The 15,859-nt window shown below is 39.2% G+C and overlaps 2 protein-coding genes across 2 annotated transcripts; both read left to right on the top strand.

Annotated features, from left to right (window-relative positions):
• Positions 1-130: 130 nt before the first annotated feature.
• On the top strand, positions 131-2,086 carry LOC133319121 (uncharacterized; the record flags this gene model as incomplete). Its single annotated transcript, XM_061522347.1, has 1 exon — positions 131-2,086. A coding segment is annotated over one exon (1,956 nt), but the record flags the coding sequence as incomplete, so codon positions are not given.
• A 6,582-nt stretch (positions 2,087-8,668) lies between these two features.
• LOC116772320 (uncharacterized) lies at positions 8,669-14,515 on the top strand. Its single transcript, XM_032664458.2, has 9 exons — positions 8,669-9,608; positions 10,645-10,776; positions 10,844-10,966; positions 11,300-11,587; positions 11,659-11,819; positions 11,922-12,724; positions 12,869-13,095; positions 13,159-13,332; positions 13,402-14,515. The coding sequence occupies exons 1-9, from the start codon at positions 9,013-9,015 to the stop codon at positions 13,934-13,936; spliced, it is 3,039 nt and encodes a 1,012-aa protein (XP_032520349.1). The 5' UTR covers positions 8,669-9,012; the 3' UTR covers positions 13,937-14,515.
• The last annotated feature ends 1,344 nt before the right edge of the window (positions 14,516-15,859 follow it).

Raw genomic sequence — 15,859 nt, 5'->3', positions numbered from 1 at the left:
ACCAACCAACCAACCAACCAACCAACCAACCAACCAACCAACCAACCAACCAACCAACCAACCAACCTCCAATTGGTTTGCTGCCGGTGTTCGGAAATTGAGCAAGAAACAATTCGGATTCCGGCCACAGACTAGCACGACGGCTGCTATCTACGCAGCCATTGACTCGATTAAAAGATCTAAGACTGACAAACTACTCTCAGTCGCCGACTCTCTAGACATAAAGGCCGCCTTCGATAACGCTTGGTGGCCTGCCCTTTTCCACAGACTCAGGCATATCGGCTGTCCACTAAACATCTACGGACTCATTCACAGTTACACACAATACCGCACAGTCATGCTTGACCATTCCGGCTCCAGGGTGTCTAAGACCATGTCCAAGGGCTGCATCCAGGGTTCGACCTGTGGCCCTCACCTATGGAATATTATCCTCGATGAGCTCCTGGAAATCGAGCTGCCTCCGGGCTGTCAACTCCAGGCCTTCGCGGATGATGTTTTGCTGGTTGCATCAGCGAAAACTGCGTCTGATTTGCAGGTTAACATTAACTCTGCACTTCACACAATCACCGGCTGGGGCAAAGGAGTCAAGCTCTCTTTTAGCCCCGCCAAGACACAGGCTTTCAGCGCCAAAGCTAAACAAATACTCATCACCATGGACTCGCACACAATTCACTTTCAGAAGAGCATCAAGTTCCTTGGTGTGATTCTGGATGATAAACTTAACTTTCGCGAACACATCAACCACATCGTCTACAAAGCCACAAAAATTTTCAACAGACTCTCCTTCTTCTGTAGACATATATGGGGGGCCCACCCAGAAAACATACGCATTATATACTTGCAGGTGATCCAGCCTATCATTACATACGCAGCCGGAGTGTGGGGACACGTGGCCGATACGAAGTGCGTGAGGAAGAAACTCCTGTCTATGCAGAGAGCCTTCGCCCTAAAGGCCATCAGAGGATTCAGGACAGTGTCCACCTCTGCTGCTCTCGCACTCGCCCTGTTCACCCCCCTGGATCTTAAAGTCAAAGAGGCGAACCGGGCCGAAGCTACGCGCCTCACCGGCTCGTCCCCACTACTTCCAGCTCACATCACACTGGAGTCTCCAACTCCTCCACATCTTCTCCTTCATCCAGCCCACAGACATACATACGACTCACACACGTTCTGGACCCAAAACGAGGTCCAGGAATTCCAGTCAAGAGCTCACCCTAACACCACCCACACCTTCACCTATGGGAGCAAACTTGAGGATGGCGCCGTCGGGGCGGCCTTCGTCAGTTATGATCGAGGACGCAATCCCATCAGTAAGAAGTTAAAGCTCCACAACAGTTGTATTGTTTTCCAGGCTGAGCTTCTAGCCATTCTCAAAGCTTGCGAATGGGCCTCTTCTAACCAACATACACGCACGGTTATTTATTCAGATAGCTGCGCTGCCATTCTCGCCATCCAGAACCGCAGTAACACACACCCCTTGGTTGCGAAAATACACTCGACAGTACACCACACGTCCGGGTCCATCGAGTTCGCCTGGGTCATGGCCCACGTGGGCATAGTGGGGAATGAGGCTGCAGACACCGCTGCCAAGCGGGCAGATAAGCTTCACAAAGCCCCGGACTACACACAATTTCCTATCATCTTTATAAAACACTATACACGATCACTCCACGCCTCAGTCTGGCAGTTTCGATACGAGAGCGAGCCACAAGGACAACACACTAAACAACACCTCCCTACAATTATTAAACACATCATTAAATTACACTCACTTGCTCACAACACATTCACACTTACCCAAACACTTACAGGACACGCCTACACGAAACAATATTTACACCGAGTTAAGGTCACGGAGGATGCTGTCTGTCCGTGCGATGGCACCACGGTGCAGTCAATGGGTCACGTGCTCGAGGACTGGCCGCTTTTCATCACCCCGAGATCCGACCACCAGATAATCTGCAGCCACGCCGGGGTCTCTCCGTTCAACATGGCCTCCCTTCTGGAGGACAAAGAAGCAAACATATCTTTTATTAAATTTTCCGAATATATTATCAACCACCTCAAAGCTTTTAACAACACCTAAACTCAATGTAAATTCTTTTCCGTTTCTTTCTTGCTCCATCTCAACTGTAAATTATGTATAAAACTAATCATTAACATGTAAATACAAATCGTTACACTTTGGCTGTCACTGGACGTGCACCAGCAGCCATGACCAATTAATGTAAATAATCTTTCTTTGTTTCCTTTTGCTATACATGTATACTTTTACAAACTTATATATCATTTTAAATTTTATGTTGTTTTAAATGTTATGTTATGTTATCTTATAATTAGCACTAAGATTTATCGAATTGTTGTAACTTTCCCTTCTCCTTTATTTTTATTTAATATTAGCTGTAGTTATTAGACATAAGAAATTTTGTTTACATTTTACCTCATCCTTACCTATAATTATTAATTGTCTCCTTACACTTTTACTTATACTTTTACTTCTTTTTATTAATCTTTGTCGGCTCAGACTCTTAGATATTAAGTTAGCATAAGTTTCATTCATCTATCACCCTCATTATCACCCTTCGCACTTTTGAGCTGGAGGATCGCTGTATCAAATCGCAAAAGTCCTCTAGCCCCTCGGGCTCCTCATAAGCTCATCGCTTAGTTTTAGTCGTGTCTCATTATTGTAATCAACATTTTTATGTTCATGTGTCTTTATTGTTTTACTATTACAGTGTTTGTTTTATTACCTTATGTGTACAAAAATTTATTTACCCGTAGTCAATATATTTATTTAAAAAAAAAGAAAAACCTACCTACCTACCTGTCTTGGTGTGATTATGGAAGAAAAAGAAAAAAAAAGCCACCAAAATCTTTTGTTTGGCTGACATACATTGGGGGGGGGGCACCCCGAAAATATCTTCACACTAAACTTACAGGTTTAACAACCTATCATAGGGCCCCGTGGCCGATAAGAAGTGCGGGACGAAGAGGCTGCTCTCCTTGCAGAGATCCCTCGCCCACGGAGCCCTCAGAGGGTTCAAGACAGTGTTCACCTCTGCTGCTCTCGTACTCACCTAGTTCATCCCCCTGAACCTAAAGGTCAAAGAGGTGAACCGGGTCGATGCAACTCGCCATATAGGCTCGTCCTCATTGCTTACGACAAAAACATCACACTGAAGCTTCCAACTCCTTCATCCAGCTTTCAGACAGTCACACAACTAACACACGTTCCGAAATCAAATTGAGGTCCAGGACTTTCAGTCAAAACTTCACCCTGGCACCACCCACACTTTTACCGACGGGAGCAAACTCGAGGATGGTACATTCGAAGCGACCTACTTCACTTTTGGCGGAAGTTGCAACCCCGTCTGTAAGAAATTCAAGCTTCACGGCAGTTGCACTGTCTTCCAAGCTGAACTTCTCGCCCTTCTCGCAGGGCTTGCGAGTGGGCTTCTTCTAATCAACACACACACACTAATTTACTCAGACAGCAAAGCCCGAATTCTCTCCATCGATAATCGTAGATTCCGCCATACACCACATGTTCGGGATGATCGAGCTCGCGTGGGTTTAGGCTTACGCGGGCATCGAGGGGAATGAGGCTGCAGATACCGCGTTATTTAAAATATTTTTAAAAAACAGGGCAAAATTATTCATAGTGGAGTACGCCGACACGCGCGATGCTTAAACAGTACAATATAGCAAAAAAAAAATGTTATTAAAGAATTATTCCTTAATAAATAAATAAAAAAAATGTCTTGGACAGTATATGTCTCTCTTTTAAGATAGACTCTGACCTTTTTATGGTGACATTTAATGCACTTTTCCAATTATTTGCCATATAGTTTTATCAGGAAAATAAAATAAGTGTTGTTGATTTAATTGTAAGCAAAATTACCCTGGACGTCACTTAATTTCAAGAAACATCTTAGAAGAAAGTACAAACTCATATTATAAAGCTGCTGAGTTTGTTTGTTTGTTTTAGGAATTACGAGTCAGAATTGGAAAAAAAAATTCTTTCAATGTTGGATAGTCCATTTATCAAGGATGGCTATAAGCTACATATTATATACAAAAAAAAATTTGAAATCCTCTAAAATATTTCTTATTTGTAACCCGAGGGGCAAAATCGGAACTCTATCTAGTGTACACCGAAAAAAATATTGACAATATAACGAAATAATGAACTACAGCTTTGTAGGTCTCATTAAAATGTAAAAAAGGGCATATATCTAACTGTCACAGTTTAATCACAAAACCCACTTAAGTATTAAAAAAAAATAATATTAATTATTAAAATAATATTAATTAAAGGAAGAAACTACGATAAATGTGTATCGTAATATTAATCCTTACCCATATGAAGCATTTTTTTATCAAGGGCATTTATGTAGAAGTAAAAAACTTTTTGCTTCATCCCAATCCGACATTTCGTTTATGATATATCACGAATATAAAACGACTAGAGTTGGTACCTAGTAATTAATTATTTGATAGATTTTGCCAAGACTTTTTTCGACACAATATGCATAATGTTAGGTAATCTCTAGTATTTCATTGTGAACAAGATTGTCATTGAAATCATCAAATCCCTTGAATTTACAATAACTTTTAGTTTAGTCTGAGATCTAGATCTAGAACCCTTGAGTATCTGAAACGATGTGAGGTGCCTCCGAGTGTTGTATCGTCTGTGTAACTTGATCTATACAGTGCAAGCGTCACGGATTCATTCACTTCAGTCACTTTTTCCACGCACTTACAGGATATGGAACGATCTTCCACCCGGAGCTTTCCTGGAGAGTTACGACATGGTCTTTTAAAACTCACGTATCCAGGAGGCAGCAAATTCACAAACAAGATCGGCAGCGCATCCGTAACACCTCTTATGTTATAATGAGATCTATGACTTTCGCGAGTATTCATTAAAATAAATTAATATTTTTCTGATAATACTACGCGTATTTTACTATTTTAAAAACTACATACTAGCGACGTTTCGTTATGTAGGTCCTTTTCCCTCTTTAGGACGTAAAAGGAAAAAATCACTGATATTTAAATTCATTTTATGTTCTTTCTCTGATATTTATTATGTTTATCTTATGAAATATTTATATTTAATGATTTTACTTCAGCTCTCTCTAAGTCTGAGGTATTTAAGTCTTCTAAGTATATATTTTTTAAACGAAACATTATTCTCACACCCATACATATTCTCTATCACACTGTAATCAAATTCAAAGTGATGTGGAGTTAAACATTGGTTCATTATACCTTATGTTTCTCGTAATCAATCAATGTTGATCATGTAGTAAAATATTTCATGAAAAAAATTTTCAACAAGTATTTGTTTTAAACTTGTACTACTACTACTACTTCTACTTGTTAATGAATATAAAAAAAGGCAGGTTTGGAAAAAATGTTCAAGAAATTATGTATCATTTTAAATAAAGTTATAAAAAGATTACAAAATAACGTTCAAGCTACATTTTCTCCAAATAAGAAAAGGCCTGTCTTTATTTTAATATCGCCAGTTTCTTTATTTGTAGTCAGATGTTTGATTAACATTGCGTGTTAATGAAAGAAAGGAATACAATTTCATTTGTGGAATTTCAACTGAAATAATAAATATTTAATAAAACACTGTTTCGTTTTTGTCTGAAGAATAAAGTGGAGTTTATCAATATATTTCGTCGAAGTCTTTAACCGATGTTAAGAGAATGACGTTGTTGAGAGGATAGTCGTCATATTTAGCAGTTATTACAGAGATTCTAAAAATCATAACAAACAGAATACTTGACTTGACTAAAAATCATGTGCCACCGTACAAAAAAAATGTAACTTTTAATTATAAGGGACACTTTGCTGTCAAGCTGTTTTAGAATTCTGTTTTATTTATAAATCATATAATAATTTTCGGAAAAGAAAAAAATTTAGCTTTCGGGACCCCACAAAAATAATAGTTTTTCAATAGAAAAAGAACTTTCAGTTTCACTGTCGATATTTACTGCACTATTGGCTACTTAACTCCGTACCAAATAAAAGTTTCAGTTCTAATAATAATTCTGTTTTATTTCGTTGAGGACGGAGAGGAACAAATCTCAGTTGCTGAATATGGTCACTATTTAAATAATAAAATTAAACGATTGTCTAATAATATGTTTACTTTGATATTATAAAATACGGAACACCATCTTAACAATCTATACAAAAATAAACAAGTGCGAGTCGAACTCGCTTATGAAGGGTTCCGTCAGTGGTGTGCACAGAGATTTGGGGTAGAGTAAGCAGAATATGTTAGAAAAAAAATTCATCATCATTTCCTCCTCTAAAACATTGATAATAATGAAATCTATCGCAAGTATTCATTTAAACTAACATTTTACGGATTGCTACGCGTAATTTATAATCCGAAGTAATTCGAAGTAATCCGAAAATATTAGTTTCATTTAAACATTAATAATATTCGCGCATAAAGGTGCAGCAGTCGGATCAGAACTAAAATCTATAATATATTTTATGAATCTCTCAACTACCTCTGAGCCACGAAAGTACCTTAAAACGATTATGATCTTTTCACCACCGCTTTATCAAAGTTATTTAAATCGGAATATATATATAGGCGCAAGCAGCTTCAATGACGGATGCAACATGAAAATAACTCAATCCTGGCATCAATTATTATAACAACTTATTGGTCGTCGTTACTATTGTTAAAAGTAAAACGAAATCCAAGAGAATAGAACTATGTTTGAATTCTGGTATAAATATGACGTCTGGACGCACGACAGCGGACTGCAGAGTTCAGCGAGTGCGGATCATAAAGAATGTGATTATGAAGAACCTTCGAGAAATACAAGAACATTTAGAAGAATTGAAGTTTCATTTTAAAATATCTGGAACGTACTGAAACAAATGACATTAGTGACGTCAGCGAGGCTGGCGTCCTCTCTTTAAAACAATGAATTTGTAATAAATCCGATATATATATATCGGCGCAAGCAGCTTCAATGACGGATGCAACATGAAAATAACTCAATCCTGGCATGAATTATTATAACAACTTATTGGTCGTCGTTACTATTGTTAAAAGTAAAACGAAATCAAAGAGAATAGAACTATGTTTGAATTCTGGTATAAATATGACGTCTGGACGCACGACAGCGGACTGCAGAGTTCAGAGAGTGCGTTTCATAAAGAATGTGATTATGAAGAACCTTCGAGAAATACAAGAACATTTAGAAGAATTGAAGTTTCATTTTCAAATATTTGGAACGTACTGAAACAAGTGACATTAGTGACGTCAGCGAGGCTGGCGTCCTGTCTTTAAAATAATGAATTTTATAATAAATCCGATATATATATATCGGAATATATAAAAGTTATTTAAATCGGAATTATAGATGGCGCTTTTAACAAATCGTGAATCAAATGTCATTTTAAATGTCTCTTACCATTTGTATTTCGTAATGTATGATTAAAAGTATGTAAATGAGAATTAAACAATAAAGGTTTAGTTGTTATATGGGTAGGATATGCAGTGCTTATTTGCATCTATGGTATACATGCCACTGGGTTCCGTAGCAGCAAGTAGATGACATAATATAAAAGTTATTGTAGTGCGTTGTAACTTTGATCAATGTTTTATAAAAAAAATAACTTGGTTTTACATAGTGTTTGTATGAACGACAAAGTTATATATGCGTTTTTGAAAATGTATTTTTTCTTAAAAACTAATAATGATATCTCGTTCGAACCAGTTTTCATTGAAATCTACAGCATATATTTTTTTAGTTTTCTCATTCTCTTATTTTAAAAGTTAGAGGGGGTGGGGCACACCCATTTTTACACTTTGGAAGAGTCTATCTTTCAAACAATTGATTTTGACGAAAAATGGTTTTAAAAACCTTAATGTCTTTTTTAAAGCCCTATCTATAGACACCTATCACGTATAAGTTAGCTGAAATATATATTTTTTTGGAATCAGTTCCATGTATGGAGTGCCCCCTTTAATTTTTAAATTTATTAATTATTATACAAAATTCGAATAGCGGTTACTAAAATACATCAACCTACAAAGTTTCAACTATGTTGGCCCAACAGTCTCGGAAATAAATGGTTGTGACATACAGACGGACGGACGGACAGGCTGACAGACAGACATGACGATTCTATAAGGGTTCCGTTTTTTGCTATTTGGCTACGGAATCCTAAAAAGTGCTTATATTAATGACTATGTACAATCAGCTTTAATAATGATAATATTGGCTATTTTCTGTGTATTATTTATTATCCCTATATTGTTTTGTAAGTTAATCTCAATTTATAGCATATTATTCAATAAAGTATAATCTAAAAAAACAAACAATGAGGTTATTGCAATAGACAAACATATTGTCTTTAGAGAAAAAGTAATTGTATAAATATATTGCGTTTAGAGAAGAAGTAATTGTAACTCCATGAAAACGTATTGTTCGAGTAAAGGTAGCCGTGAACCGCCGACGATGCTCATCGGAGCAGCGAGCAAGAGCAGCGAGCCGATCAATCCGGCAGCGGTGTGGACAGCAGCGCTCGGGTCGTGTTCCGCTCCGCGCCTGCGCCCAGCAGCACTCCTCGGCGCCCCTCTTCACCGTCGGCGGGCGCGCGCCGCGCTGCAGTGTGTCGCGGCATTACGTCACGAACGCATCCATCGTCATCGGAAGCTGTTTCGACACCAAAAGTCTGACACCGCGGTCTGTTACAGACTATAGAAATTAGCAATATTTTCGCAAATTATCATAACGTCTTTCAGTGGAAAAGATTAATTTAAGTGGTTTTAATGAAATAAATTTTATTTATTATGGGTACTAAAAAATTTAACAAGACTTCTGTATGCATCGGGAACAACTCTCTTTACGTCTGTAATTACGTCGTTCATAAATAATGAGACTCGACATGCCAATCGTAGATGCTTCTATAAAAAATGTGTAATATTTGGCCACACAGGACGTTAAAAGTTTAGTGTGGTGTTTAATGATCGCGTGCAGCATGTCAGCAGAAGGGAGGGTGTGGATGTGTCTGGTGCTGGCCTTGGCAGCTCTGTGGAGTCGCGCGGCCGCCGGCGGATGTGGCGTGGCGGAGTTCACGTGCCGTAGTGGAGCTTGCGTACGCCTCGACGCTTACTGCGACGGCGAAACGCAATGTCCTGATGGGAGTGATGAACCGCCACACTGCTCGGTTTGCAATCGGACGTATTACGGACGGATCGGCGTAGCTTATGGACTGGGACTGCGTGGAGCGCCGAGATCTCCTTTTCTGTGTCATCTCACGTTTACCGCTGGCGGAGGATCCCACGGAGATCTCGTTCAACTGGCTTTCGACGAGTTCCGTGTGGGTCGCTATGAATCGGGCGCCTTGGACGGGTGTCCTGATGGCTACATGCAGTTATCGGAACTGGGTCGTCCTTTCACTGGTGGCTCGTGGTGTGGTTCCGCAGAAGGTGTCGCTCTTTATTACAGTGAAACCGCAACAGTTACCGTATCAGTGAAGTTGTTTCGAGCTCGTCTTGGAGAACCTTTTGGTTTCAGACTAAGGTACAAGTTCCTTGCACAGCGTGATGCTATCGTAAGGTAAGAAAGATTTTTCATTTTATAAAAAATATAATAGTATATATATTTCACGGACATATTAAAAAGAAAAATCCAAAGATTCCAACACTTGTTCTATAGTAAGCAAGTAAGAAGAGTTTAGTTTCAAGCAATAAACTGTAGCTCGTGGAACGATTGGTTGGATCGTAAAAGTATGTCTTTCATATACTCTGAGTGTAAACTAACATTTCAGGTGCATTTGGTTAGAATTTGAACGACAAAAAAATCTACTAAAACGGACCTTTTACTTTGATTTTTTTCCCATAATCTTTAAATCTTAGAGCGACTTCTTCTGGAGAACAACATTAGTGATTAATATTTTTGATAGCGGTAGCTACTTGTCATCAGATACCCCGTGAATTAAGTAGATTTAATAAAAAGTGAAATCAAAATTAATTAATTTTTTGACCGTTTTTTTCCTAACATTATCCAGCTTACTTGCAATACTTCTTCAACTTGTGGGTGTGTATTAAAATTGTGTCATTTGGTCTTATTTCTTATAGAGCAAAGTGGATTGATAAATATGGAAAACATGTGTTATGTACAAAACCATAATACCTAGGAAAATCGGAGCTAGTAATAGAGATCCAATACATTCTCATCTTGAGGAAATCAAAGGCTGTTGTGTTAAGTTAGATCATGTACACATAATCACATCACATAACTTATAATATTTTTTTTATTTCAAAGCTATCTTTTCAGTGAGTATAACAAAAGCATATATACGATCGAGTTGAGAAACATCCTCCTTTTTGAAGTCGGTTGAAAAATTATACGAACGAGAAACTTAAAAATATACATATATGTATACATTTCTTTTTATTTTTTTTAGTTATGTTTAGATATATTTTATACGTTATGAATTGTAATAATTAATTTAGAATTAAAAAAGTTAATTGTAATAATTAAATTAAAATAAAATCTTAATATATATTTTTTGAATACGGAGATCATATAAGTTGGAAGATTTTAAGCGTCACTGTAACTAGCGGGATTATGATTTAAACTGCGTGTGTAGATTTGGAGCATTGGAAGCACCTTTGGAACGAGGGTCCGTGTCGCCTGGAACTTACTGTACGAGAACTTATGAGGAATGTCACCGAAAAGCCTGTCGCCTCCAGAGCCCCAACTACCCCGGCATGTACCCGAGGCTAGTACTCAAACAAGCTCGAAAATGCTGGATATGGATATGCAACTTCATGATTATTATTTTTTAGAAATGTAACTTGTTACTGGAGTCTGCGTCAGAAGGACATCCCGACATGCAAGCATGCTATGATATCAGTTCGCCAGCTATATTCGCATAAAATGCAAATAAAACGTTCAATTTCGATGGCCAGGTCAGTTTTTAATATAATATGCGTCCTTAACCTAAAACTAACCTAACCTTGCGTTTTTTCATATAAGCAAAACAATGCTTTTTATATAAATTAATAAAAACATCAAATTCTTGACTTTCTTTCCTTTAATTATATGTTAAAAAATTATTGCTATCAATACTGTATCGAAATAATCTCCATATTTAGTTGAATTAGGATTTTAAAAATCAAGGACATTTGACATCTATGTTTAGAAAATCCCTGAATACGGTTCAAGTTCGAACGTTTTTTTATATAATGACCACTTATTATATGTTCAGTAGACAGAACTGAAACAATATATTATGACGGCAGTTTAAACAAGACGGGTCGTGCGGTGCGCGCGTGGCGCGAGTGTACGGGAGAGCGAGATCGCCTCATTTTCTATGACGGAGCGTCTACGGACGACCCCGTGCTGGTGGAGTATTGCGGCGGGGACTGGCTGCCTCCGGTCACTTCCCGGGGACCAGAGATGCTGGTTGCTTTCCACTCGTCCCCATTTAGCGCCCCTCCGCGGGCACCCACGCCACACGCACCACTCAGAGGATTTGAACTTGATGTAGACGTCATTTTCGCAGATTCTGATTCTCTAGATTATTCAAGGTCGTAATTTCTAATTTAATGATATTCATAAAAGTAAGCAGACGTGCAATTAATTTTATTTTCTTCCCTAGGGAAGCAAAACGTTGTGAATTTCATGTTAAGGCTTCTTCGTCGGAGGAGGAATTTAATGCCACCACGGTAAATGTGAGAGGTCGCCGGGGACGTTTGCATGCACCGACTCACACGCTTCCACCCAATACTACATGCACTTGGACATTTCATGGTCGTCCTGGTAATAATTAGTAATGTTTAATACCTAAGATCCCTATATATAAAAATAAATTAAATATATACATACCGACAAGACTTACTGACCTTTAAAAATATTTTGAAGGTGATCTGGTCTGGATCTATTTTTCGAGTTTTACACATTATTCTCTCGTGGAAGGACGACGGACGGAGAGTAACGAACGTGAAGATGACGCTGCAGTCACAGTAACTTCACGACATTTATCGGAGTATTCCCGTTCTGCTGGAGGGAGCGGCGTTTGCGCCGTGGAGCTTCGAATTTGGGACGGTGGTGGTGTAGACGAGGCTGCTGATCTTCTGGGTCACTACTGTGACTCTACACCCTCTCTCTGCGCTCGAGCCGCTCTCGCCAACGCCACGCGATCTCCTCGACCATGCGCACCTCCAGATGGCTACGTATCTGCGGCTGCACTAATGTCTCTCGCAGCTACATCACTTCCTGGTACCGCTACTCATCCCTTGGCATTCGTGATGCACTATGAATTTGTTGATGCTCGGTTAGAAGGTGTCCTGTTACCGATCTCGGAAACGCGTGTCCCAGTCGAGCCAGCGGAGTGTGCGAGGAGACTTACAGTACCTGGGGTATTTTCATCTCCTCGTAACGCATTGTGGTTCGGGCGTGGAGGTGCAAAAAGACTTCGCTGTGTATATAGATTACAAGTTGAAAGAGCTAGTATTGAATTACGTCTTTTAGCAGCAGCTTTTGGACGAGAGCCTAAATGTTCTACAAGAATAGATCCCTTAACGGGACGTTCGGCATGCATTCCTGATCCTATTGACCCTCTTGATCTAAGACCTAGTGATGCCCCCGTTGATTTCGATTATGATGAAAATCCATTACGCGTACCACATTTACGGATATACGAGTCACCTTGGCCAGGATATAGAGTAAGAAAAATTTATGAAACTATTTATTATTTCTTAAAAAATAATAATTATTAATTATATTAAAAATAAAAATGTTTCACGTATCTTATATAATAAAATAAAGAATTTGAATAACATTATTAATCAGCAATATTACTCGAATAGGTACCTGTAGGATGTATATGTGATAATAGCAGTACACCTTTGATTATATCGAGCGGTGGCCCTTCAATGGAATTAGAACTGGTGGCCAGCACCTTGGCAGCGAACGAGGATCACCGCCACGTACACTTCCAAGGAGAGTGGGCCCGCGGCCCGGCCACCTCTGAGTGTGCTATAAGTCGCCGTCTGCCACCACCCGGGGCATCGGTGCGCCTTTTGCACCCATACAAGTAAGGATTAATATAAATATTCCTTTCTTATTTGAACGAATTGTTATATTTTTTATTTTTCAGCGGGAATAAGATGTCAGAATGTGGAGAAACGCCTTTTCTGTTAGTGGCTCGAGGTAATCGCTCAGTATTTCTTCGAATCTGGGGCGAAGAATTGCCTGCTTCAGCTCCTACCTCCGAGGCACCATTATGTCACACAACAAATCGTGTTTTGGTTTACGAGTCTCATTCATCAAGGTACAAACAAGTACTAAAAATAGTTTGAAGTTGTCATCAAGTGCTTTAAATATTATTTTGTTTAAATAGATTACTAAAAGCAGTCTGTCCTGGTGGCGATGACTCACGAACAGTCCAAGTGTTCACCGAGGAATGGTGGGCCAGAAGCATCGGTCGTGAAGCCGCACTTATGGTGGTGTGGTCCGCAAGAGAGGCGGGATCCGCGCGATTCACGTGGATGGAGGTCTGGCGGCCGGCAGGAGCGACTCCGGGAGCTGTTAGTGGAAACATTTCTTCGTGCGCTCACGAATGTGTGTCTCTGAGCGCTTGTATGGCGGGCGCGCTGTGGTGCGACGGTTCAGTGGATTGCCCAGGCGGCAGTGATGAGGCCGGCGCTTGCGGGGCGGGAGCACGACTTTTGGCAGCATTGGGTGCACCTGCGGCTGCCGGAGCAGCAGGCGCTTGCGGCGTAGCTGCGGCACTAGTGCTACTTGCCGCTTTAGCACTGCGCCGGCGCCGCTCTCGACGAGACAAACGCTTACTTGGTGCTCTGGCGGCCGGCCGCCGATTCACCGAAGAGCTTCTGTACGATGGATCACGTACGTCTTCAGTGACGTCATCTTGACGTCGCGAGCGCTCCGTCGAATATATCCACGTGGACCGCGAGACCACGGTGTGACGGAGCGCGGAGGAGGACAGGCCCACGGTGCGGCTGAGTGGCGATGATGGACGCTCGTGATATAGTCGAATTTATTAGTGCCCATATTTCAGAATACGGCCAATAAGAACAAAATTTTTGTGTTCGTAAAACCTCATGGTGTACGCGCTCGAGATTGCCAATTTGTAAAAGTCACTGCCGACGAAGTTACCTTAGTGTATTCGAATACTTAAAGCGCTGGCGATCCTTTTTCGTACTTTTGAGTTTTCTTTACAGATACGATGATATTGGGACTGTTTAGGTAAATACGGTGTAAATAAGTGTACAGTTATATAACGTCGAGAGACTGGATGAGTCTGTAACGTTCTTCTTGTGTCGTTGTGGCAGCAGGTTTGGTGCTGGAACTTATTTTTTTTGTTGAGTGTTCTTTAAATTATTTTGATGTGTATATTTTATCATATTTTCGATAATCTGTCCCGTCCCTCAATTTTACTTAATTTGTGGATCGCTAATATTATATTAACAAATAGTAAAAGGTCTATACAATATCTGACTTTTATTTCGTAACAAATACAATTAAAAAAAAACATAATTGTTAAAAATCACCCTAGGTAAATATTTAATTAAATTAAGACTTTGAAGAGAGTTTCTTTTTATACTAGAAGCATATAGTATTGTTATTAAATAGTTATTTTGTAATGAGGACGATGAATTCTAGACTATTAAGAAATTACACAACTATATGGTAGTTACAAAAAGAAACATTCATTTTAAAAATAAAAAAGGATTTTTTTTATTTAAACCATTCTGCGATTTAGTAAATTAAAATCGTGTTTTATTTTTCTTCACTCTATGATTTAACTATAAATTACTGAGATATTATGAGAATAAAAACCTGATCCAGCAATAATCAAAAACATCCAGATATACATTTTGACTGACATCTACATTTTATAGTGGGATATGTACGTATAATAAACACAAACACAGTTAAAAAAAATCTGAGTGCTATCAATTTCCACGTCTGTTAGAAACACACTAATAGGTACTGTTTATCACACACATATACGACAGACTGAGCTAGTAGCTCTATGTAACTGTTCCGTCAACTGCGACCGGACATTAGCTTCGTTTAAAGCGTCTTGATCTCCTGTAGAGCTCATGTCGCTCTCCAAACTTAGAATATTTTTAAGCTATTTCGATCAGTGTATCGTGTGATGTAGTTTATATCATATGTTTATAACTATTATTATGTCTTTGTAGAGAGGAATCGAGTTTAGATTTCCTTTACAGTCATTCGTATTCAGCTACATACCATGAAAGAGTTAAAATTAACATTTACCTGGGAAGTGTTGAATGTTGAAAGTTCCAGAGTTGTTGCCATAATTATAAGGTTTACTGTCGGCGAGGGAACCGCCTCGCCTCCCCTTACTGAGGTGTAGAGGGGGAGAATAGACCCTTGTTGGCCGCTACTCGTACAAAAAGTAATTTCTAAAAAGTAACAGATAGCGGTTAAACATTAAGAGGGAATTTAAAATTCAGAGGTAAAAAATAAAGGAGCTTTGTAAATATTATCATGAAAGATTCCATATCAAGACTGTTCTGGTTGAGTGATAATAAGAAAAAAAATGCTTTAGTTTCAGCCTACGACACTTGATAAGTAGGTGATGATGTTTAGCCGACTGTGTGTTGTTTATCAATAATCTGTCATTGGACATGAACATAGTACAGTCTAGGATTATCTATCGAGTTTCGGTACACATTCTGCTTTAGGCACAAAGGCCGGCGGTCGCGTACTAATGAGCTGATTACTATTCCCTGTCACTCGACGCTCCGTCTCGCACTGATTGTGATTCAAGAACCGCAAAGGGAATGCCAACTCACGCAAAA

The sequence above is a fragment of the Danaus plexippus genome, chromosome 12, assembly GCF_018135715.1.
Source record: "Danaus plexippus chromosome 12, MEX_DaPlex, whole genome shotgun sequence".
Lineage (NCBI taxonomy): Eukaryota > Metazoa > Arthropoda > Insecta > Lepidoptera > Nymphalidae > Danaus > Danaus plexippus.
Note: the sequence above shows the minus strand (reverse complement) of the source record. Positions and strands in the feature narration are given on the sequence as shown.